General features: G+C 38.7%; 1 protein-coding gene across 1 annotated transcript; it reads left to right on the forward strand.

Moving 5' to 3' along the window:
• The first annotated feature begins 900 nt into the window (after positions 1-900).
• LOC116715489 (integral membrane protein GPR180-like) lies at positions 901-11,086 on the forward strand. Its single transcript, XM_032555899.1, has 10 exons — positions 901-928; positions 6,573-6,719; positions 6,795-6,889; positions 6,982-7,087; positions 7,199-7,379; positions 7,702-7,751; positions 7,856-8,013; positions 8,180-8,377; positions 8,453-8,530; positions 8,612-11,086. Exons 1-10 carry the CDS (start codon positions 901-903, stop codon positions 8,765-8,767), a joined length of 1,197 nt encoding a protein of 398 aa, XP_032411790.1. The 3' UTR covers positions 8,768-11,086.
• Positions 11,087-19,165: the final 8,079 nt, after the last annotated feature.

Consider the following 19,165-nt stretch of genomic DNA (forward strand, 5'->3'; position numbering starts at 1 on the left):
GAACGAAGAAGAACAGGATAACATCAGCCCCATTGTGGTGTCAAGAGAAATAAAAAAGAAAATTGGAGATGTTGAAATGGTAAAGATTTTGAGAGATGGAAACCTATTGGTAGTTTGTAAAAATGAAGAACAAAAAAATAAGGCTTTAAATGTGGATAATATATGTAAAAAAACTGTGTTGGAGAAAAAAATTGTGGGAGAAAATAAAAAAACTAGAGGAGTGATTTATGGGATCCCTCTAGATGAAGATCTTGATAAAATTAAGCAAAGTATTGTAGGAGCAAAAGTAAATAACTTGAAGAGATTGTCAAGAACAATAAATGGAGAAAGAATAGGAAGTTTGTCAATCCTCATTGAATTTGAAGGGAAAGAATTGCCACAAAACATCAAAATAGGTTATCTTAGTTTTCAGGTCAGACCTTATATCCCTCCACCACTTCGTTGTTTCAAGTGTCAAAGATATGGACACATAGCAGCAGTTTGTAAAGGGAAGCAAAGATGTCCAAAATGTGGTGAAGATCACAAATTAGAAGAATGTAAAGAAGAAGCACAAGAAAAATGTTGTAACTGTGGAGGGCAACATAGAGTTACGTATGGAGGATGTGAGGTAAGGAAGAAGGCAAAAGAAATTATACAGATTAAAACAACTAAAAACATTAGTTATGCGGAAGCTGTTAAAAATGTGAAGGAGCAGACAACAAGAAAGAGTGAACAAATAGCGAGCCAAATCCCACAGCAAAACAAAGTACAATCAGAAGATAATATCACAGTATCAGTAGAAAAACTAATATTATTTGCAGCATATGTTATCAACTGCACTGACCAAGCCAAGCATAAAACTGAGAAAATTAAAATAATAGTGAGAGGAGCTGAAAAGTTTTTGGGGTTTAAAGAGGGATCATGGGAGAACATAAACAAAAAGCTGGAGGTAGATGGTAGATCAGGACCACCAGGTGAAAATAATTAATGCTAATATTACAATGGAATGCAAGAAGTTTAATTGCTAACGGACAGGAACTTAAAGGTTATGTTGATAGTCTTGAGGATAAACCAGAAATTATTTGTGTTCAGGAAACATGGTTAAAAACAACATTAGATTTTGTGATTAAAGGATATAATAGTGTTAGAAGAGACCGACAGGAGGAGAGAGGTGGAGGAGGATGTGGAATATTTATAAAACAAGGGATACAATATCAGGTAATAGGGAAAGGGAAAGAACTTGAATATATAGTAATTGAAATATGGGAACAAGAAGGCAAATTTACAATAATAAATTTTTATAATCCATGCAAAACATTATCGATTGAAATATTGGAGGAGTTAACCGAATATTTGGAAGGGAAAATAATTTGGCGTGGGGATTTTAATGCAAATAGTACATTGTGGGGTAAAAGTAATGATAAAAATGGACAAGTTATAGAAGAATTAATGGGAATGAAAAATCTTGTATGTATTAATGATGGGAGGGGAACAAGAATCAATGATGGAATCAGTTATTGACTTAACAATTGTTTCAGATGTTTTAGCTGGTATTTGTGAGTGGTTCATTGATAAAAATTCAACAATAGGTAGTGATCATTATCCCATTATAATAAGACTAGGATTAAATTTAAATAAGAATATAAAGGTCAATAAAAAACTGAATTTTAATAAGGCAGACTGGATTAAATTTAGATACTTGAGTCAAATAAATTTAGAGAAAGTAGATATGACAATGGATATAAATTATGTAAATTTAGAAATTAGTAAAATAATTATGGAAGCAGCAGATAATTCTATAAAGAAAACAGGGTGTAGAAATGATAAGAAAATGGTGCCATGGTGGACAAATGAATGTAAAAAAGCAATAAAGTTAAGAAATAAAGCATTTAAAGTACTAAAAGGTAACCCAATTTATAAGAATTTAATTGATTATAAAAGAAAGCAAGCAATGGTAAGAAGAACTATTAAGAATGCTAAAAGAGAATATTGGAGGAATTTCTGTAGCACAACAGGGAAAGAAACCAAAATAGAAAAAATTTGGAAAATAATTAAAAGAATGAAAGGCATAAGGAGAGAGTTTGAATATCCTATATTAAAAATGGATAATATAAATATAGTAAGAGATGAAGATAAAGTTGAAATATTGGCAAGAACATTTAGTAAAATTCATAGTTCAAATAATATTAGTGAAGAGGGAAGAAAAGGGAGAGAAAATACAAAACTTAAATATAAAGAGTTAATAGAGAGTGTTGAAGAAACAAATAATCTGTTAAATGTTGAGTTTACAAAAGCTGAATTGAACTCTGCACTCAGGAAGACAAAAAATACAGCACCGGGTAAAGATCGGATTTATTATAGAATGATAAGACAACTTAGTGAAAAATCAAAAGATATAATATTGCAATTATATAATAAAATTTGGGAGGAGGGAAAACTACCATTGAACTGGAAGGAATCAATTATAAAACCAATAGCAAAACCAGGAAAAGATAATTCAAACCCAGAAAACTACAGACCAATAGCTTTAACATCCAATATATGTAAAATAATGGAAAGAATGATTAACAATAGGATCGTATATTATTTAAATAGTAAAGGATATATATCAAAGTTTCAGAGTGGTTTTAGAAAAGGGAGGAGCACTAATGATCCAACGTTATGTCTAGAGCATGAAATTAGAAAAGCACAAGTAAATAAAGAAAGTGTAGTGGCAGTATTTTTTGACATAGAAAAAGCATACGATATGATGTGGGTTGAGGGATTATTAATTAAATTATATATGTTGGACATTAAAGGAAAGTTATTTAAATGGATTAAAGACTTTTTAACAAATAGAAAAATACAAGTTAGAATTGGTGAAGTGATCTCAGGAAAATATAAAGTAGAAAACGGAACTCCGCAAGGAAGTATTATAAGTCCATTATTGTTCTTAATTATGATAAATGATGTATTTAAAGATATTGGAAAAGAAATTGGATGTTCACTTTTTGCAGATGATGGAGCTGTTTGGAAAAGAGGGAAAAATGTAGATTTCATTGTAAGAAAATTACAAAAGGTTATTATTGAAATAGAAAAATGGGCGTTGCACTGGGGATTTAAGTTTTCAGTTGAAAAAACAAAAGTAATGATATTTACTCAGAAAAAATTAAACAAGGAAATAAAATTAAAATGATATAATCAAGAATTAGAGCAAGTAAAGTGTATAAAATTTTTAGGAATATGGTTCGATGAAAAACTAAAATGGAATATTCATATTCAAAAAGTGGTAGATAAATGTAAAAAGATCTTAAATATTTTAAGATGCTTGGCTGGCAGTGACTGGGGAGCAGATAGAAAATCACTAAAACAGATTTACACTGGAATGATAAGATCTAACATACACTGTAAAAAAAAATTCTGTTGTTTTTACAAAAAAAAAAACTGGCAGCTGTGGTTGCCAGAATAATTCTGTAGAAAACACAGTGAACATGTAAACTGTTTTACTGACCAAACAGTAATTACAACAGTGTTAAATTGTGAAATGAACAGATTTTCCCATAGTTTTGCACAAATTTTTACTGTGATTTGAAAAGGGTTATTTTTGTAATAAAACAGTTTTATCAAGTAATTTTAACCAACTTTTTCTGATGAATTATCATAATAATGCTGTTATTTTACACTTTTTTCCAGTAAGATTTACCCAGTTTTTGTTTGTTGTACAAAAAAACTTCATTTAGTCCTACTGATAAAATACCTTTAAATAACAGATTAAAACTGTTAAAATGTCAATTTAAAACATTTTATTAATACTTTCTGAAAAACAGAAATTTGCTCTAAATTTTTTTCTTTTTACTAATAATTATATTTTTAAATATCTATAAGCATCAAACTTTAACAAACATTTCCCACTTAAAGGAAACTTTAAAACACAAGGAAGCCCAATATAAATTGTATCTATGATAATCTTAAAAAAATAAACATACACTTACATGCCTTTGAAATATTTATTTTCTCATTTGTCTTTTCTGAACATCATGAAGCACATGAAGCAAATGCACCTGCTGAATAGATATAAATTTCTTCAACCTTTTTAACTTTATCAGAAACAGTATGAGAACCAACTTTCACCCCCTTTTTTTGGAGGGGGGGCTTGAAGATTATAACATACAATACATTTCTATTTCCAGTATACATTTTAATAATATTGGCTAATTTGCAATGTTTGTTTGCTAATACTAAGCCTTGTATGTTACAGTTCACGATGGCCAAAGTGATGGCAGTGGTCAGAGGCCACTCTTCAATAAAACAAGTATAAAAGGAAGAAGTTTGGTTATTTTTAGCGTCGTTGTCTGGCTGTCTAACTGCTGAAAAATTGAAAATCAGGGCGAGAAAAGCACAGTAAACATCAATTTAATGCAACATTGCACACTTGTAATGTTATACTACTTTATATAAATATAAAACGGTGTGTTTTATAACAAAATTTTTTTACCCCAGAATAATCCAAACCTAAATGAAAACATTTATGCGACGGAAAAGACAATAAATGAATCTCCGTCACTTACAGGATTCGAACCTGTGTGGGGAAACCGCATTGGATTTGGAGTCCAACGCCTTAACCTGTCGGCCACAAATGGGGCAAAAGAGACAATTAGAGGTTGGGGGAGGAAAAGAGGAAAAATCTGAAGCTTCTACTCAAGTACATGTTTCAGCAGCATTCATGTCTTCACTCTTACACAACTACATTCGCAGAGGGCTAACAATATACCTCGACATGTATAAAGCAACGCCTAAAGTCATAAACTCAACAGATCCAAATGCAAACCAAAATGATAAAGGGAGTGTCAAATTCTTCCATTAATTTTCTTTTCTCTGTATTAGTTTTTTGCAGTGTTTATTATTAATCTATTATTAATCTGGTCAGGTCGCCAGTCAGGTCGCAGAGACAGACAGGAAAACAACCATGCACACACACACACACACACACACTCATACCTAGGGAGAATTTGGAGAGACCAGTTAATCAGTGTTTATATCAACAAAGCTTAATAACATGTAATTTTTCTGTAGCTAAACACAGAATATCTCAGATTTAGTTTGATACCAAATTTCAGCAATATAAAGAAACAGTGATTTGACTGAAAGTTCAGTTTCTATAGCTACAAGGTGATTTAGCGTCATGAAAAACTGAGGTCACAAAAAATTACATTTATCGAAAAAAGGTTGAACAGTTGTTTGCAATATTACATGTGCTATTATGTAATAAAGAGGGATAAAGACCGCTGCAGTTATTAACTAAGCCCTCATAACATGGCAGCTGTCCTGTTGAAATTTAAAAACAATTCTGGGCTTTAAAACAAAAGTGATGGCATGATATTAAAAGATGAAAACTACAAAGAAAATCTTTCAAACAGTCACTGCTTCCCAAGAGACAAAACAGTCTGTCCAGAGGCTGGACAGTATCGTTTCCCCTTAATCTGTGTGTGGCCAGTGCTTTTGTTTTTTGCCCGACCACAAACTGGACACTGACAGTGGTAGTCCTGCTTCCATTGGCGCTTTTTCTGAGGCTCCCCTCTTGCCAGGCGTTCCTGGTCCTCTAATTCTCAGTTCTGGGAAAGAGGTGTCACAGCCACGGATACCTTAGGAGGAAGATTCACACCTTGGAGAAGATTGTCCCTGTCTGTTCTCTTCCGCCGCTCATGTAACCTGAACGATAATACAACATAAGCTGCTCTGCACCCGCAATGATTCCCTTTCAATTCCTTCGAGACTTAGTGGTTGTAGTCGAGGTGTCTTTGAGGTGTCTAATCTTGCTATTTCTTAACAAGTTAATTAATAAAATACAAAAATGAAATAAAATAAGATAAAAAATATTTGAACAAAAGTCTAGAAAAAGACTAAATCAGAACTAACCCAACACATCTACCATGAGAGGCACAACTCTTTAAAATATATTATTATTAGTAGTAGTAGTAGTAAAAGGAGGAGGAGAAGTACAGTAGTACTCAATACTACTGTATTAAGTCAGACAGTAAAGAATGTATGTGACAGAAAAGGACTTGGTGGTGAGATGAGTTTACCTCTCTGGTAAACGAATGCTTAGCAATTCCGAGTTTTATTATTGGCTAAATGTCACATTCATCGTAGCAAATTCACTGAAAGGAAACCATGTTTTACTGCTTTTTTCAATGGAATTAAATATTATATCAGATCTAACAATAAATTGGGTGTTTAAACGTTTGAAATATGCAATGCTTTAAATGTACTATTTGAAACCTAAACCCCCTAGCTTTTTATTTTTATTTGCTTATCTGTACTATTCTTTTCTGAGACATGTAAATATATTCAGTCAACGTTGTCCTATGTTGTTATACTGTAAATCTCATTCTTAATTGTTTATTTCATATTAACGTAGTATTTAGTCTCACCTTGTCTTTATTTCTTTAACTTAATAAACTGCCCAACTAATTTGATTGGTGCTGATGTAGTCATTCCTTTATTGAAATCTTGTTTTATCTATCTTAATCTGTAATAAAATATTACTCGATGTTAAAATACACTTTAAAAAAAGTAGAAAGTGTCTGATATTTTCTTGACTTGTTTAATTTTAGCAGGTGACGGCGGGCTGCTGGTGTGTCGGCTGGACAACCCATCCCTGGGAACAGAGAAGGAGGCCAGGCTGCTGCTGTACCAGGACATGGACTCAGAGCTGGACAACCTGAGCTGCTCCCAGCGACTCAGCAGAGCCCAGTTCACCAGTAAGTGTTCTAGTTTATTACTACGAAGAGATCAAGAGGCCATTGACTGACTTTTCTCCCCACCACCTGCTTCAGTTTCCCTCAGCCAGGACGAACACAACCAGACGATCCCTCGTCAGTCTTCGCCCACAGCCTGGCAGGTGCTGTACGCTGACAGATACACGTGCGAGGTAACTGGGAATGTTGCGTGTTTCCACGGACATAAAATTCAAATACAACCGTTGGGATGAGGAAATATTCCCGTTGTTTGTTTTCTTGTCAGGAAAACTCAGCAACGCCGTCGTTCGCTGACCTCGGCTTCACTCTCCTGCTGTTCAACCCCGACTCTGCTGGGAACCCGCTGGATCACTTCAGCGCAGAGGAAGCAGGTCAGACGACTCTGACACACGATGTCGGTTTAGGAGGACGGCCATGTTTTTAGTTGTTCCAAACTCTTCCTGGGGTTTCGTTTTTAACCGTACACAAATGTGTTTTCTCAGGGCTGCACAGTTTCTACTTCCTCCTACTGCTCGCCTACTTCATCGCCTGCTGCATCTACTTCCAGCCTCTGTATCAGGCGCTGAAGAAAGGGGGCCCCATGCACACGGTCCTCAAGGTGCTGACCATGGCCCTGGCTCTGCAAGGCTGCTCTGCCCTCTGCAACTACATCCACCTGGCCAGGTAGCCTCCATCCAACCGTCCTATAGAAGTGTCCACCGTCAAGTCAGTATATAATGAGTTTTACTTTCAGAAATGAGCGATTAGAAAATATTCAATTCTTTCACGATATTCTATCTTATGTTTGATTGCTGTAATGCACACAAATGTTTATCCACTCATTATTGACGCCACAATGTCAATACAATGTGTTTTGCTTTTGAACATTCTCCTGTTTTCTGTGGAGAAACGAAAACAATCAAAACTAAGCTTCAAATATGAATGGCTTTGAACCGAGCTTTATTCTTTAAATTGAACTAAAAATGAGTAACCTGGTGTCCGGCAGGTATTCCAGAGACGGTACTGGGATCCCCCTGATGGGCAGCCTGGCAGAGTGTACGTTGCGCTCCGCGCCTCACCTTAACTCTTCTCACACATCAATTAAACAACGCCACCTTTAGTCACGTCTTCTTTGCGCTTCTGTGTGTGTTGCCGTGCAGTCTGGGACATGGTGTCTCAGGTGTCCATGCTGTACATGCTGCTGAGCCTGTGTATGGGCTGGACTCTGAGTCGAGGCAGGAAGCCGCAGTCCAGACCGCTGCAGTGGGAGCGCTCCCCGGCGTCCACGGCCGTCGCTGTCGGCGGCGTGGTCACACAGGTACCAGCTTTTGTTTTTATGTGGCCAGAGTTTGTTACTAGAGAAGCTTCTCGATGTTCTGGTGGGGATTGGTGTTGTCCACAAAGAAGTTGATATCGGCAGTCATGGCAGGCAGAGAGCAATCCGATGCGTAGCCTTACACATTGACCCGATCTGTGGTTCCCAGGGGGTCCTGCTGCTGTGGGAGCAGTACTCTGAGTCAGAGAGCGAACACCACAGTTATCACGCCCAACGAAGCCTAGCAGGTCTCCTCCTCCTGGCTCTGAGAGTGGCGCTGTCCCTCCTGCTGGCCTCCGTCCTCTACCAGATCGTCTCCACAGAGAGGAGCACCCTGAAGAGAGACTTCTACCTCTGCTTTGCTAAGGTGACGACTCTGAGCTCCACCAGCAGCCTCTGAGCCTGACAGCCGCCTGACCTCCAGGTTGTCTTCTCTCCACAGGGCTGCTTCCTGTGGTTCCTTTGTCACCCCGTCCTCGTCCTCATGTCTGTGGTCTTCAACGACCACCAGAGGGAAAAGGTGCGAGGCCACGACTTCCAGAATTTGCCTGTCCGTTACCTGAAATCTTCATTACCTCTGTCACTACCTTTTGTTCTGTAGGTCATCACCATTGGCGTGATCCTCTGTCAGTCCATCTCCATGGTGATCCTCTACCAGCTCTTCCTGTCCCGCTCGCTCTACTGGGAGGTGTCCTCCCTCTCCTCCGTGTCTTTGCCGCTCACCATGTCCAGAACGAATCACAGGGGGCGCCTATGAGCACAGATAGCGAGGTTACGGTGAGAACTGAAGCGTCTCCGTCAGACGCAGCAGGAGATGTCCCCCTGCACCGTCCTCTGTCCCACGTTAGAGCTACCACTGAGCCGTGGACAGAGGACAGTACTTACTGCAACATACTACCTCTGACTTCTAACTGGAGCCTCTGGGATGCAAAATGCATGGCCAAGCATGCATCAGCTGGCGAGGTAGACGTCAGCAGAAAACCATGATGAAGAACTTGAGAGAGTGCAAAATCACAAGCAATCACAATTAGATTGTTTTTAAAGGCTTTACCTGCAAATCGCTGAGTCAGCCACGATTGGGGCAGTCTGCATGTAGATAGGCTTCCCCGCAACAGTTTTCATTCCCCTTTTACCACAAGCTTGAGCTTATTTTATTAGCATTTTATGTGATAGACCAACATGAATTAAAGTGGAAGGACAAAAACATGATGTTCAGGGTGTCAGTTTCAGTTTCCCAATAAGCAAAACTTCAATTCTGGTCTCACCTGAGGCCTTCGCAGAACATCTGGATTTAATTCTGAAATGTAATTACAAATTAATGGATGCTGTTTACTAATTGCTAGTAAAGACAGTGGATTGTATTCCAGGGTATCATCAGGGTTAAGGGAGATGAAAACAAATGTACGCCACTTCTATGTTGGTGTGCAATAAATTTTTTGGTGTTTTTTAATGCGTTCTAGCTAAACTCCTCTTTTTCCTAATGAAATCCTAATAAAATGTGGTTCTAGTGTGAGTATTCAAGAGGGAAAAGAAATCTCCAATACTGACGTTTTTCCTCTCAAAATTCAGACTTGTAGCGTAAAATTCTAACTTAAATCATAGAATGTCAGAAGTCTGATTTTTTTTCTTGATTTTTTTCCAGAATTCTGTCATTAATGTGAGAATTTTTTATTATTTTTTTTTTAATTCTACACTGAATCTCAGAATTCTAACTTTTTTCTCTCAGGATTCTGTCGTCAGAACTATTTTTGTCTCCGCAAGATTAGAGACTTTGAGAGAAATTAAAGCAGCATGAGTCTTTGCATAGCCAACGTGATTTTTATGTTATGATTATTTCTGTCACAAAAGCTGTACTGTTATGTAACTGTCAACATAAATGTATGAGCTGACAGCCTGTGAGACGCAAACCATTGAAACGACATTAACTCTCTGTAGCTGCAGCAAACTGCATGACTCTGAATGGGCAGAAATGGTGAGTTTTCTGAAAAAATCATTTTTACAAGAGATCCACTGTGTAAATACACTCCTGTGATTTTTTGTTTACTTCTGTCACCGGGCTAAATCGGACTTACGTTACGTGTCAAAACAAAACAGAGGACGGTGGGATCATATAATTTGAAAAACAAACATGCAGAACAGGTGCCAAGAAAGAAACTGACCTATTTATTTGTCTGTTTATTTCTTATGTGATTTTAAAAAAGAAAAAAAAAAAGGCAGCATCCAACACCACTACTTCTCATTCTGTTTGGTCAGAGGCGATATTTAAAAATATACTTGAATGTAAAGCCTTTGTCAGCTGTTATAAATGCGCAAAATGATATCAGCTCATATTGCTTTGCACTGAAACAGTGCATGTGTCAAACGTTGCGTTATGTTTTATATTGCAGCACAGAGACAATCTAATATTTAGTGGGTTATGTAATTATTCAAACTTGAATGTCCATAATTTATGTCACTTGTGGAAATAAAACGAGCAAACATGGCAACTGTAACGAGTTCACTGGAATTGGTTCATTTAAAAAATTGAAAACTGTTAAACATTTTTCAATTAATATGGCCGTGGAGACCACATGGTGAGGAGCTGCAGAGACTCTGCTCAGGTGGGATCCTGCATGCTGTTACGAGACACAAGTCACTATTTTTGCTTTTCGAAAAGCATCCAATTTAATATATTTTCTTATTCCGTAAATTTGTCTTAAATAGTTACCATAAACATCGATTTAATGCAACATTGCAAGATTTTTGGTGACCATTCTTGCCCAAACTAAAGATTAACAACAGTTTTGTGTATATTTGTATAGAGGAAATAACTTTTGTAATTACTTGTTTTAGAAAAAAAAAAATCTAATACTAATCCATCATGGCTCAAAGTGAAGTGAGTTTAAAGGATTTGTAAAATCATTTTTATTCGACATTTTATCGACTTTGTTAGGAACTTTCTGGTGTCTGAATAGAAGTTGATTGGATCATGGAAATAACTGTTTGAAATGCATCACTTTGTGTAAAAAAGTGATGCATAAGAGTTTGAGTTTTGTAAGATATTCGGTGACATAACACTTAATAAACGTAAACATGCGGCAAGTAGTTTTTTGGGTTTTTTTAACCTTTGTCAAACAGCAGAGGGCGCTGCTGCATTCATATTTACTCAATGGGTGTAATTCATATTCCTTTATTTAATCAGGTAAACCTCGTTGAGATCTAGATCTCATTTTCAAGAGGGACCTGAGCAAAAAATTTGCAATACATAGCAACCTGGTTACAAGATAAAAACAATTAATACATATGCACAAGTATAAAACAATAAAAACAATGACACTGTTTCATAGAAACTTGTTACCTATATCTTTAATTTTTTTTTATGTCTCTTCTCTACCGGAAAACAAGCCATTTAAAGGTGGGATGTTCTCACAATCTGTGAAAAATAAAAATGAATAAAAACCAGAAAATCCTGGGAGTTTGTCTTTGAATGTGAAGATTCGACATGAAGATGACAGAAAAAGAGCTACAGAAAATAAAACAATTGGAATCTGTATTGCTTTAAATGAACCCTTAGCTTTTTCTTTATCTTGAATATGTTTATCTGTATTTGTTTTTTCTTGAGGCAGAACAAATGAGGCATAACTCTGTCGTTATACAGTGTGTCTGCGAATAAAGTTTAAAAAAAACAACATCCGCCCCCCTCTCCCTCCCCCTCACCCAACAGACTTCTTGTGGCTTTGACGTGAAGCTGTGATGTCACTCATCCTGTCTGTGACATCACAGCCGCCTGTCTTTGTATTCCCAGGTTCCACAGAGAAATTCATTTGCAGACTTCAATCTCAAACAAAACTGAACGATGGCGCGACGAAATGAATTGCTGGAGAACGTGGAAAGTTTGGAGAAGAGCTGCCGGAAGCTTACAAAAGAGAACAAGAAGCTTCAGAAAACTGTCGAAAATCTGAGGCTGAAGATTGAGAGACTGAATGCCAGGAAAAAAGACACCTGGCAGACAGAGAATGAAAGGCTGGTAAACAAAAATGATTATTTGAAGCAACAATTCAAGACTTTAAATAGTGAATTGGACGAGGCTAAAGCGACAGTTGAACAATTACAATCAGAAAGCAAAGCCCTGTCAACCCATAATAAGAAGGTAAAATGGGGAACAATGGTCGATAAAAAAAACTTTAACAATTCAATGAAAGAGAAATCGCAACAGTTGTACTGGATTGGCAAGGTGAACGAAGAGCTCACTCAAGAAATTGCTGGACTTAAATTGAAGATGGACAAACTTAAAGCCAGGGAAGAAAATTTAAAGGCTGACGAAGAAAAGATGGACCAAACAGAGACTCAGACCCCGGATGAAGAAACTAAAGAAGAGAAATCAAATTTATTTCAGATAATTGGGAGAACGTTCATCAAAATGTACCAATCAGGGACTTTGAGGTATTGGGTGCCACCCTGGATATTTTAATTTCGAAAAAACATTAAATAACGACCACAAAAGCAGGGCTAGACTCAGATGAAGCTTGAGAGCAGAGGCAGAAATCTGCGGCTTCCAGAGGGAGGAACGGACATCAGAAGACCGTGACCACCGCAGGCTCCTAGGAGTCTCACAGATCCTTTCCAGGACTGTGTCTCCGACCCGCCTGCTGGAAACTATCCGTCGGATAGTCGAACCTCGGATTCAGGAAGAGCAGTGTGGTTTTCGTCCTGGTCGTGGAACACTGGACCAGCTCTACACCCTGCAGGGTCCTGGAGGGTGCACGGGAGTTCGCCCAACTAGTCTACATGTGTTTTGTGGACTTGGAGAAGGCGTTCGACCGTGTCCCTCGGGGAGCCCTGTGGGGGGTTCTCCGGGAGTATGGGGTACCGGGCCCTTTGATACGGGCTGTCAGGTCCCTGTATGACCGGTGTCAGAGTCTGGTCCGCATTGCCGGCAGTAAGTCGGGCTCGTTTCCGGTGAGAGTTGGACTCCGCCAGGGCTGAGCTTTGTCACCGATTCTGTTCATCACTTTCATGGACAGAATTTCTAGGCGCAGCCAAGGTGTTGAGGGGATCCGATTTGGTGGCCTTAGGATCTCATCTCTGCTTTTTGCGGACGATGTGGTCCTTTTGGCTTCATCAGGCCGTGATCTGCAGCTCTCGCTGGAGCGGTTCGCAGCCGAGTGTGAAGCGGCCGGGATGAGGATCAGTGCCTCCAAATCCGAGGCCATTTTTTTGAGCCGGAAAAGGGTAGAGTGCCTTCTCCGGGTCAGGGGGTTTGTCCTGCCCCAAGTGGAGGAGTTCAAGTATCTCGGGATCTTGTTCACGAATGGGGGAAGAAGGGAGCGGGAGGTCGACAGGCGGATTGGCTCAGCGTCTGCAGTCAAGCGGGCGCTGTACCGGTCCGTCGTGGTGAAGAGAGAGCTGAGCCAAAAAGCGAAGCTCTCGATTTACCGGTCGATCTACGTTCCCACCCTCATCTATGGTCATGAGCTTTGGGTCGTGACCGAAAGAACGAGATCGCGGATACAAGCGGCCGAAATGGGTTTTCTCCGTAGGGTGGCTGGGCTCTCCCTTAGAGACAGGGTGAGAAGCTCAGTCATCCGGGAGGGACTCAGAGTAGAGCCGCTGCTCCTTCACATCCAGAGGAGCCAGTTGAGGCTCGGGCATCTGGTCAGGATTCCTCCTGGACGCCTCCCTGGTGAGGTGCTCCCGGCACGTCCCACCGGGAGGAGGCCCCGGAGAAGACCCAGGACACGCTGGAGGGACTATGTCTCTCAGCTGGCCTGGGAACGCCTCGGGATTCCCCCGGAGGAGCTGGAAGAAGTGGCCGGGGAGAGGGAAGTCTGGGCCTCCCTTCTGAAGCTGCTACCCCCGCGACCCGACCCCGGGTAAGCGGAAGAAGATGGATGGATGGATAAATTGCTCCTTCGAAGCCGGAGTCCGATACGCCTGCTGGAAACCAACGGCTGACGGGACGTCCGTGAAGGGGGGACATGTGAGTAGCGTTTAAATTAAAAAGTGAGCGAACAATTGAGGGTCTTTGGGGTGTAAAACCCCATGAATCCTAGGCACTGATAGGTAACAGAAGGACGGCGGAGTCCGCGTAAACTGAAAAACCCGTAATACCAAGTGTGTGTGTGAGTGTGAGAATACTTGGAGGAATTTAAATACCACTAGGTATTTGTCCTCATACCAAACGGCAGGAGTGCAAACGGTGAACCTCTGGTGGATGCATGTAGGCAAGAATTTCCCACCTGAAAAGGTTGAAGAGAGAATTACCACAACAGGGGATTGATCACCGTCCTGCTAAGAATTTATCCAGTCTTTTAGAGTCCACCCTATGTGTTTTTAAGACTGGAACGAAATTGACTAATTTGCTCAAAATGGGAAAAGGAAATAGCAAATTAACACCGAAAGATAAACTCCAGTGTAAGGACTGGAAGTTTATGGAAAGACAAAACCCTAACTCAGTAAAGAATTTAAATAAATTGATAGAAAAATATTACTTAATTAAACACTCAAAAAAACTGACTGAGTTATAGGATGAAGTACGACAGAAAACGAAAATCAAATCAAAAAAAGATGAGTAGTGAAGGAATGGGTGAGTTAGAAAAGTGGATGGAGGAGCTAAAAAGAGAGAAGAAGGCAATCAGAAAAGTTAGGATAAAACAGGAGAGCAAGAAGAGTGAAGCAGATCAGGCAGCAGAGCAGGGAGGAGCTCAGGTAAGAGTTATAAGAAAAAAGAAATGTCAAATTTATTTATATAGCACTTTAAAAACAGGCATAAAACTGCACCAAAGTGCTGGACAAGAATGACAATAACAAATGAATAAAAACAGAGTATCAAACACTAGTTCAATTAAATGCCAAGGAATAAAAATGAGTTTTAAGAAGCGATTTAAAATGATCCAGGCTGTGGGCAGATCTAATTTGGAAAAGTAGATTGTTCCATAGAAGAGGAGCAACAACAGAAAAAGCCTGATCTCCTTTCCTCTTAAGCAACCAAATACAGAAAGAAAATAAAAAGAAGATGTTGAAGATATAGAGTATAGATAAATAAATAAATGATTTAGTAAACAAAATGAAAAATAATGAATTATCTAAAAGCTGGAAAGAAAAGTAGGTGAGAGGAAGTTCATGCAAGGAGGGAGTGAGGATTGTTTTGTGGTCTGTCTGACAGTAGAGAAGTCATGATCATCGCATAAGGCAAGATTTTGATGTAGTTTTAGTTTTCTAAATTCAGAGAACAGTTTTCTCTTTAGAGTGGCTTGTTTAAGTAAGCAAATGATTTATGAGGAATGAAATAATATGGGAAGTTTTAAACGTTTCACAACTGCAAAGAGAATAATAATTTGGTGTTGTGACGCCTTGAGTGGACATCCAGAGAGGTTGACAAGCAAGTGTTAAGGTGCCAACCTGAACATTATCCAGCTGAATACCTCAATTTAGGCTTTGATGAGGGGGGGGTGTTATCTTTACTTTTCCTACACACACTCGCACACATAATGCAACGTGATTGGATTTGGGGAGAAGGGCGTGATTAATTTGCCATACAAAGAAACCTGGAATGGAGTAGTGGAACGGAGTGGCAATGCAATCACAATGCACTGTAAGCTATGTAATGTGTTTTGAGGCAGTTGACCAAAATCCCCGACGATTTTTAGGTCTGAAAAGTAGGACATGTCCGGGAACAAGAGGACGCCTGGTCACCCTACCATCGAGGTAACGTCTTATGAAATGGTTATAATCCTCCTGTTTCAGTAACTATAGCTTGGTCACTAGGCACTACTGTATTGTGAAACGTTGACCATAAATGAACTTTGTTTGGCATTGTTTCAGTTCCACACGTGGTGTATTTAGCTTAGGCCTAATGTTGACTGTAGCAGGCTACCTAGACTCCTCTGTTCAAGGGGGACAGAAGCCATAGCGATAGCAATTTAGACTAAATTTAACGAATATAGGAAAGACATGCAAGTTCAAAACCAGGTTTACAGATGCCAATAAGCTGCATTTCCCTCCCAATTCTTTTTTCTTTTGCATAATGACCAGTTGTGTGCACCATCTACTGACTGTAGGATTGACTGATTCACTGATTTGTGAAGTAGAGTAATCGTAACAGCTCTTTTTCTTCATGTTGGCCGCATTTTCTGTACTATTTATTTTTCTCATTTTCAGCACTGACCTTACTTGAAGGGAAAACTTAAGGCTTACAAAAACTTTGTATTTTCTGTCCTGGAGGGTATACTAAGAAGCTGGTTCAGTTGTAAAGCAGGTTAAGTTAACCTTGTGCTATAGGTAAAGCACCTAATTTTCTTAACTAAATGATGCCTGCAGGTTTATCTATTAGCAGGTTTAATTTTGCCTGCACTTGGTTGGGTACATTATTTTAAATGTATTTGACAAGTTTACCAAAATATAAAAAATGTCATTCAAACTGCATTTGCTTTGTTTTACTTTTTACTTGTACTTTTCATTACATTACTTGAGTACATCCATTTTTACAGTAATTTCCATACTTAAGTACAAGAAGTTTCAGATACTTTAAGACTTTAACTCAAGTAACATTTCAGTCAGTGACTTCGACTTTTACCAAAGTCATATTTTGGAGAGACTGCCTTGTAAGTGGAAAGAAGCTATTATTATTCCGTTGAAGAAACCTGGGAAAGATCAGAGTAACCCTGTAAATTACAGACCAATAGCTTTAACATCTAATCTGTGTAAACTGATGGAAAGGATGGTGAATGAGAGATTGACACAATATTTGGAGTCAAAACATTTAATTGCTCCTTATCAGAGTGGTTTTCATAGAGGGAGAGGAACAATGGATCCTATTTTATGTTTAGAGGATGATATCAGAAAAGCTCAGATTAATAAGGAAACTGTTGTTGCTGTGTTTAAAACACTTTTCTCTTTTTATTGGCTTTTATTTTGTTTTTATTACAAATTCAGATTCTTTTTTGTCATTATTATGAAAGTTTTAGTTTTTAATTTGGTTTTTATCCAAAATAGTTTTAATTATAATAAAACTAATTCTAATTTTATTAGTTCTTTAAATTTCTTCAGAGTAAAAAGTGTTTTTATTTTTGAGAAGGCTATATTTATCTTAAAATAATGTTTTATATGTTGAAGCTTTTTACTTTCACTATGACCTTGAAAAGCATCAAAATGACTCACATCAACTGGGACCAGCTTCCCCTCAGCATGATGCTGCCTCCTCCATGTTTGGACCCGAGGTGTCCCCGTAGCGTTTCCATGGCGACAGCATTTCTGCTGGTTTCACGTGCAGGTGTAGCAACAGGCCGACGACGAGGCGGTCACCGACCTCAGAACATTTTACGTTTCTATTTCAAATAGTTTCCAGACGTCGATCAGGATGTTGAAGATTTTCAGTTTGATTTTTCATCTGATCTGTTTGATGATCTGCAGGAACAGAAGAGAGAAAAATACTCTGAGTTCAAGTTACAAGAGTTGAATTCAGCAGAAATATGAAGTATTAATTTCATTTAAAAAGCTTTAAAGAGCATGTTAATGGGGCAAAATGTCATTTTATTCTGTTGTGGTGAAAAAACTTGAGCTAAAATGAGACATGATAGCAGCTCTATAGATTCAGAGCCAAACACTAAAACTTCCTCCGGATCTGTAGCATTAAATCCACTTCAGAACAGATCCAGACGTCCTGAGCAGATCCTCCAGAGAAAAGAAACACAAGATTTGAACTTGGATCATTTGTGACTCAGCTGCTTGGATGTGTGTTTGGCTTTGAAAGGTTTTGTTGTGAAGCAGAAAGTTGATGAAGTTCACAGTGAAGACGACTTCAGTCCACCTGAAACCTGGTTTCACTCAAACCGTCTGATTCACTTTAAGGACGGGAAGTTTCTGATGCAACAGGAAGGAATAAAAGGTCAAAGTTGAAATGAAACAGAGATAAACTCCATGTTGCTCACAGATGTGATGGATCAGTTTGAACAGCTGATGTTCCAGGAGAACAGTTTTGTTTTTCAGCTTTTGTTGACGGATGAAAATTTACATTAGAAGATGAGATAATAACCGACTTTCTATGGTTTATTTGTGTGGATTTAAAGTCGTACAACTTTAAAGAAAAGCAGGAAAACCTTGAGGAGAAACCTGAGCAGCGTTCTGATAGACCAAACACTGAGAGGAACCAGAGTTTGCATCGTCAAAGTGACGACTGTGAAATCATCTGAATCTTGTGACTCGTTTCCCATCAAATCCCAGACAGGAGAAGCAAAGCCTCACGTCTCCAACATGAAGATGGAACAGGATGCAGGACTTCCACCGAGCGTCACGTCACTCACAGCAGATCAGGAGTCTGGCTCTTCACCTCCACACTACCTAAAACCTGGGACAGCGAGGGGTTAAAGGTCATCTCCAGCACCTTAAATGTGCAACATTTCACTTCATATGAGAGCGTCTGAGTTTAGAGGCCAAAACCAGCCAAGAAGCTTCAGAGTTTTCCTGCAACGTAGCGCTGGTCTATTGGCCTCAGTGAGGCTGGTTTTACTGAAGATGTGTTCAGGGCAGCAGGAAAATTCAGCGCTAATACGGACGGGACCAACGACTCCACCTATGATGATGCTTGGATATGAGTTTATATGTTCAGATCTACATGAGATGAAACAGTCGATTTTCATCACATATCAGGACTTTCTCCATCGGTCACCCTGCCGTCTTTCTGGATTTATTCATTATTTACATCATCAATGGAAATTGTTCAACCAGATGTTTATCTTTATTTTAATTCAGATCAAGTCAGCTTACATTACTGTCGTTAAATAAGAGTCACTGCAGGATTTTATTCAGTCTGACCAGAAAAATCTTCCTGTAAGAGTTTAACACAGCAGCTGCATTTTATTATTTTTAAACAGTTTTTATTACATATATAACTCCAAAAAGTGAATAAAAAATGTCAGGATAATATTTGAGTCAGTAAACTGTCAATATGACTCAGGAAGACTGTTAGTTTTTCTCTAAACTCCACATTAAGTGGATATTAAATGTAAACAATGCAGCATTATCAGGACTGTAGTTCCCACTATGGCCACCAGAGGGCGGAAATTCTCCGCTCTGAATATAGAGGTGAGTTTGTAGAGCTGCAGCTGGTTTCTGACTTCTGTTAAGTTGATCACGTTTATATCTTTCTCATTATAAATACTAATATTATTATGGTCTG

The sequence above is a fragment of the Xiphophorus hellerii genome, chromosome 24 (assembly GCF_003331165.1).
Source record: "Xiphophorus hellerii strain 12219 chromosome 24, Xiphophorus_hellerii-4.1, whole genome shotgun sequence".
In the NCBI taxonomy this organism is placed as follows: Eukaryota; Metazoa; Chordata; class Actinopteri; order Cyprinodontiformes; family Poeciliidae; genus Xiphophorus; species Xiphophorus hellerii.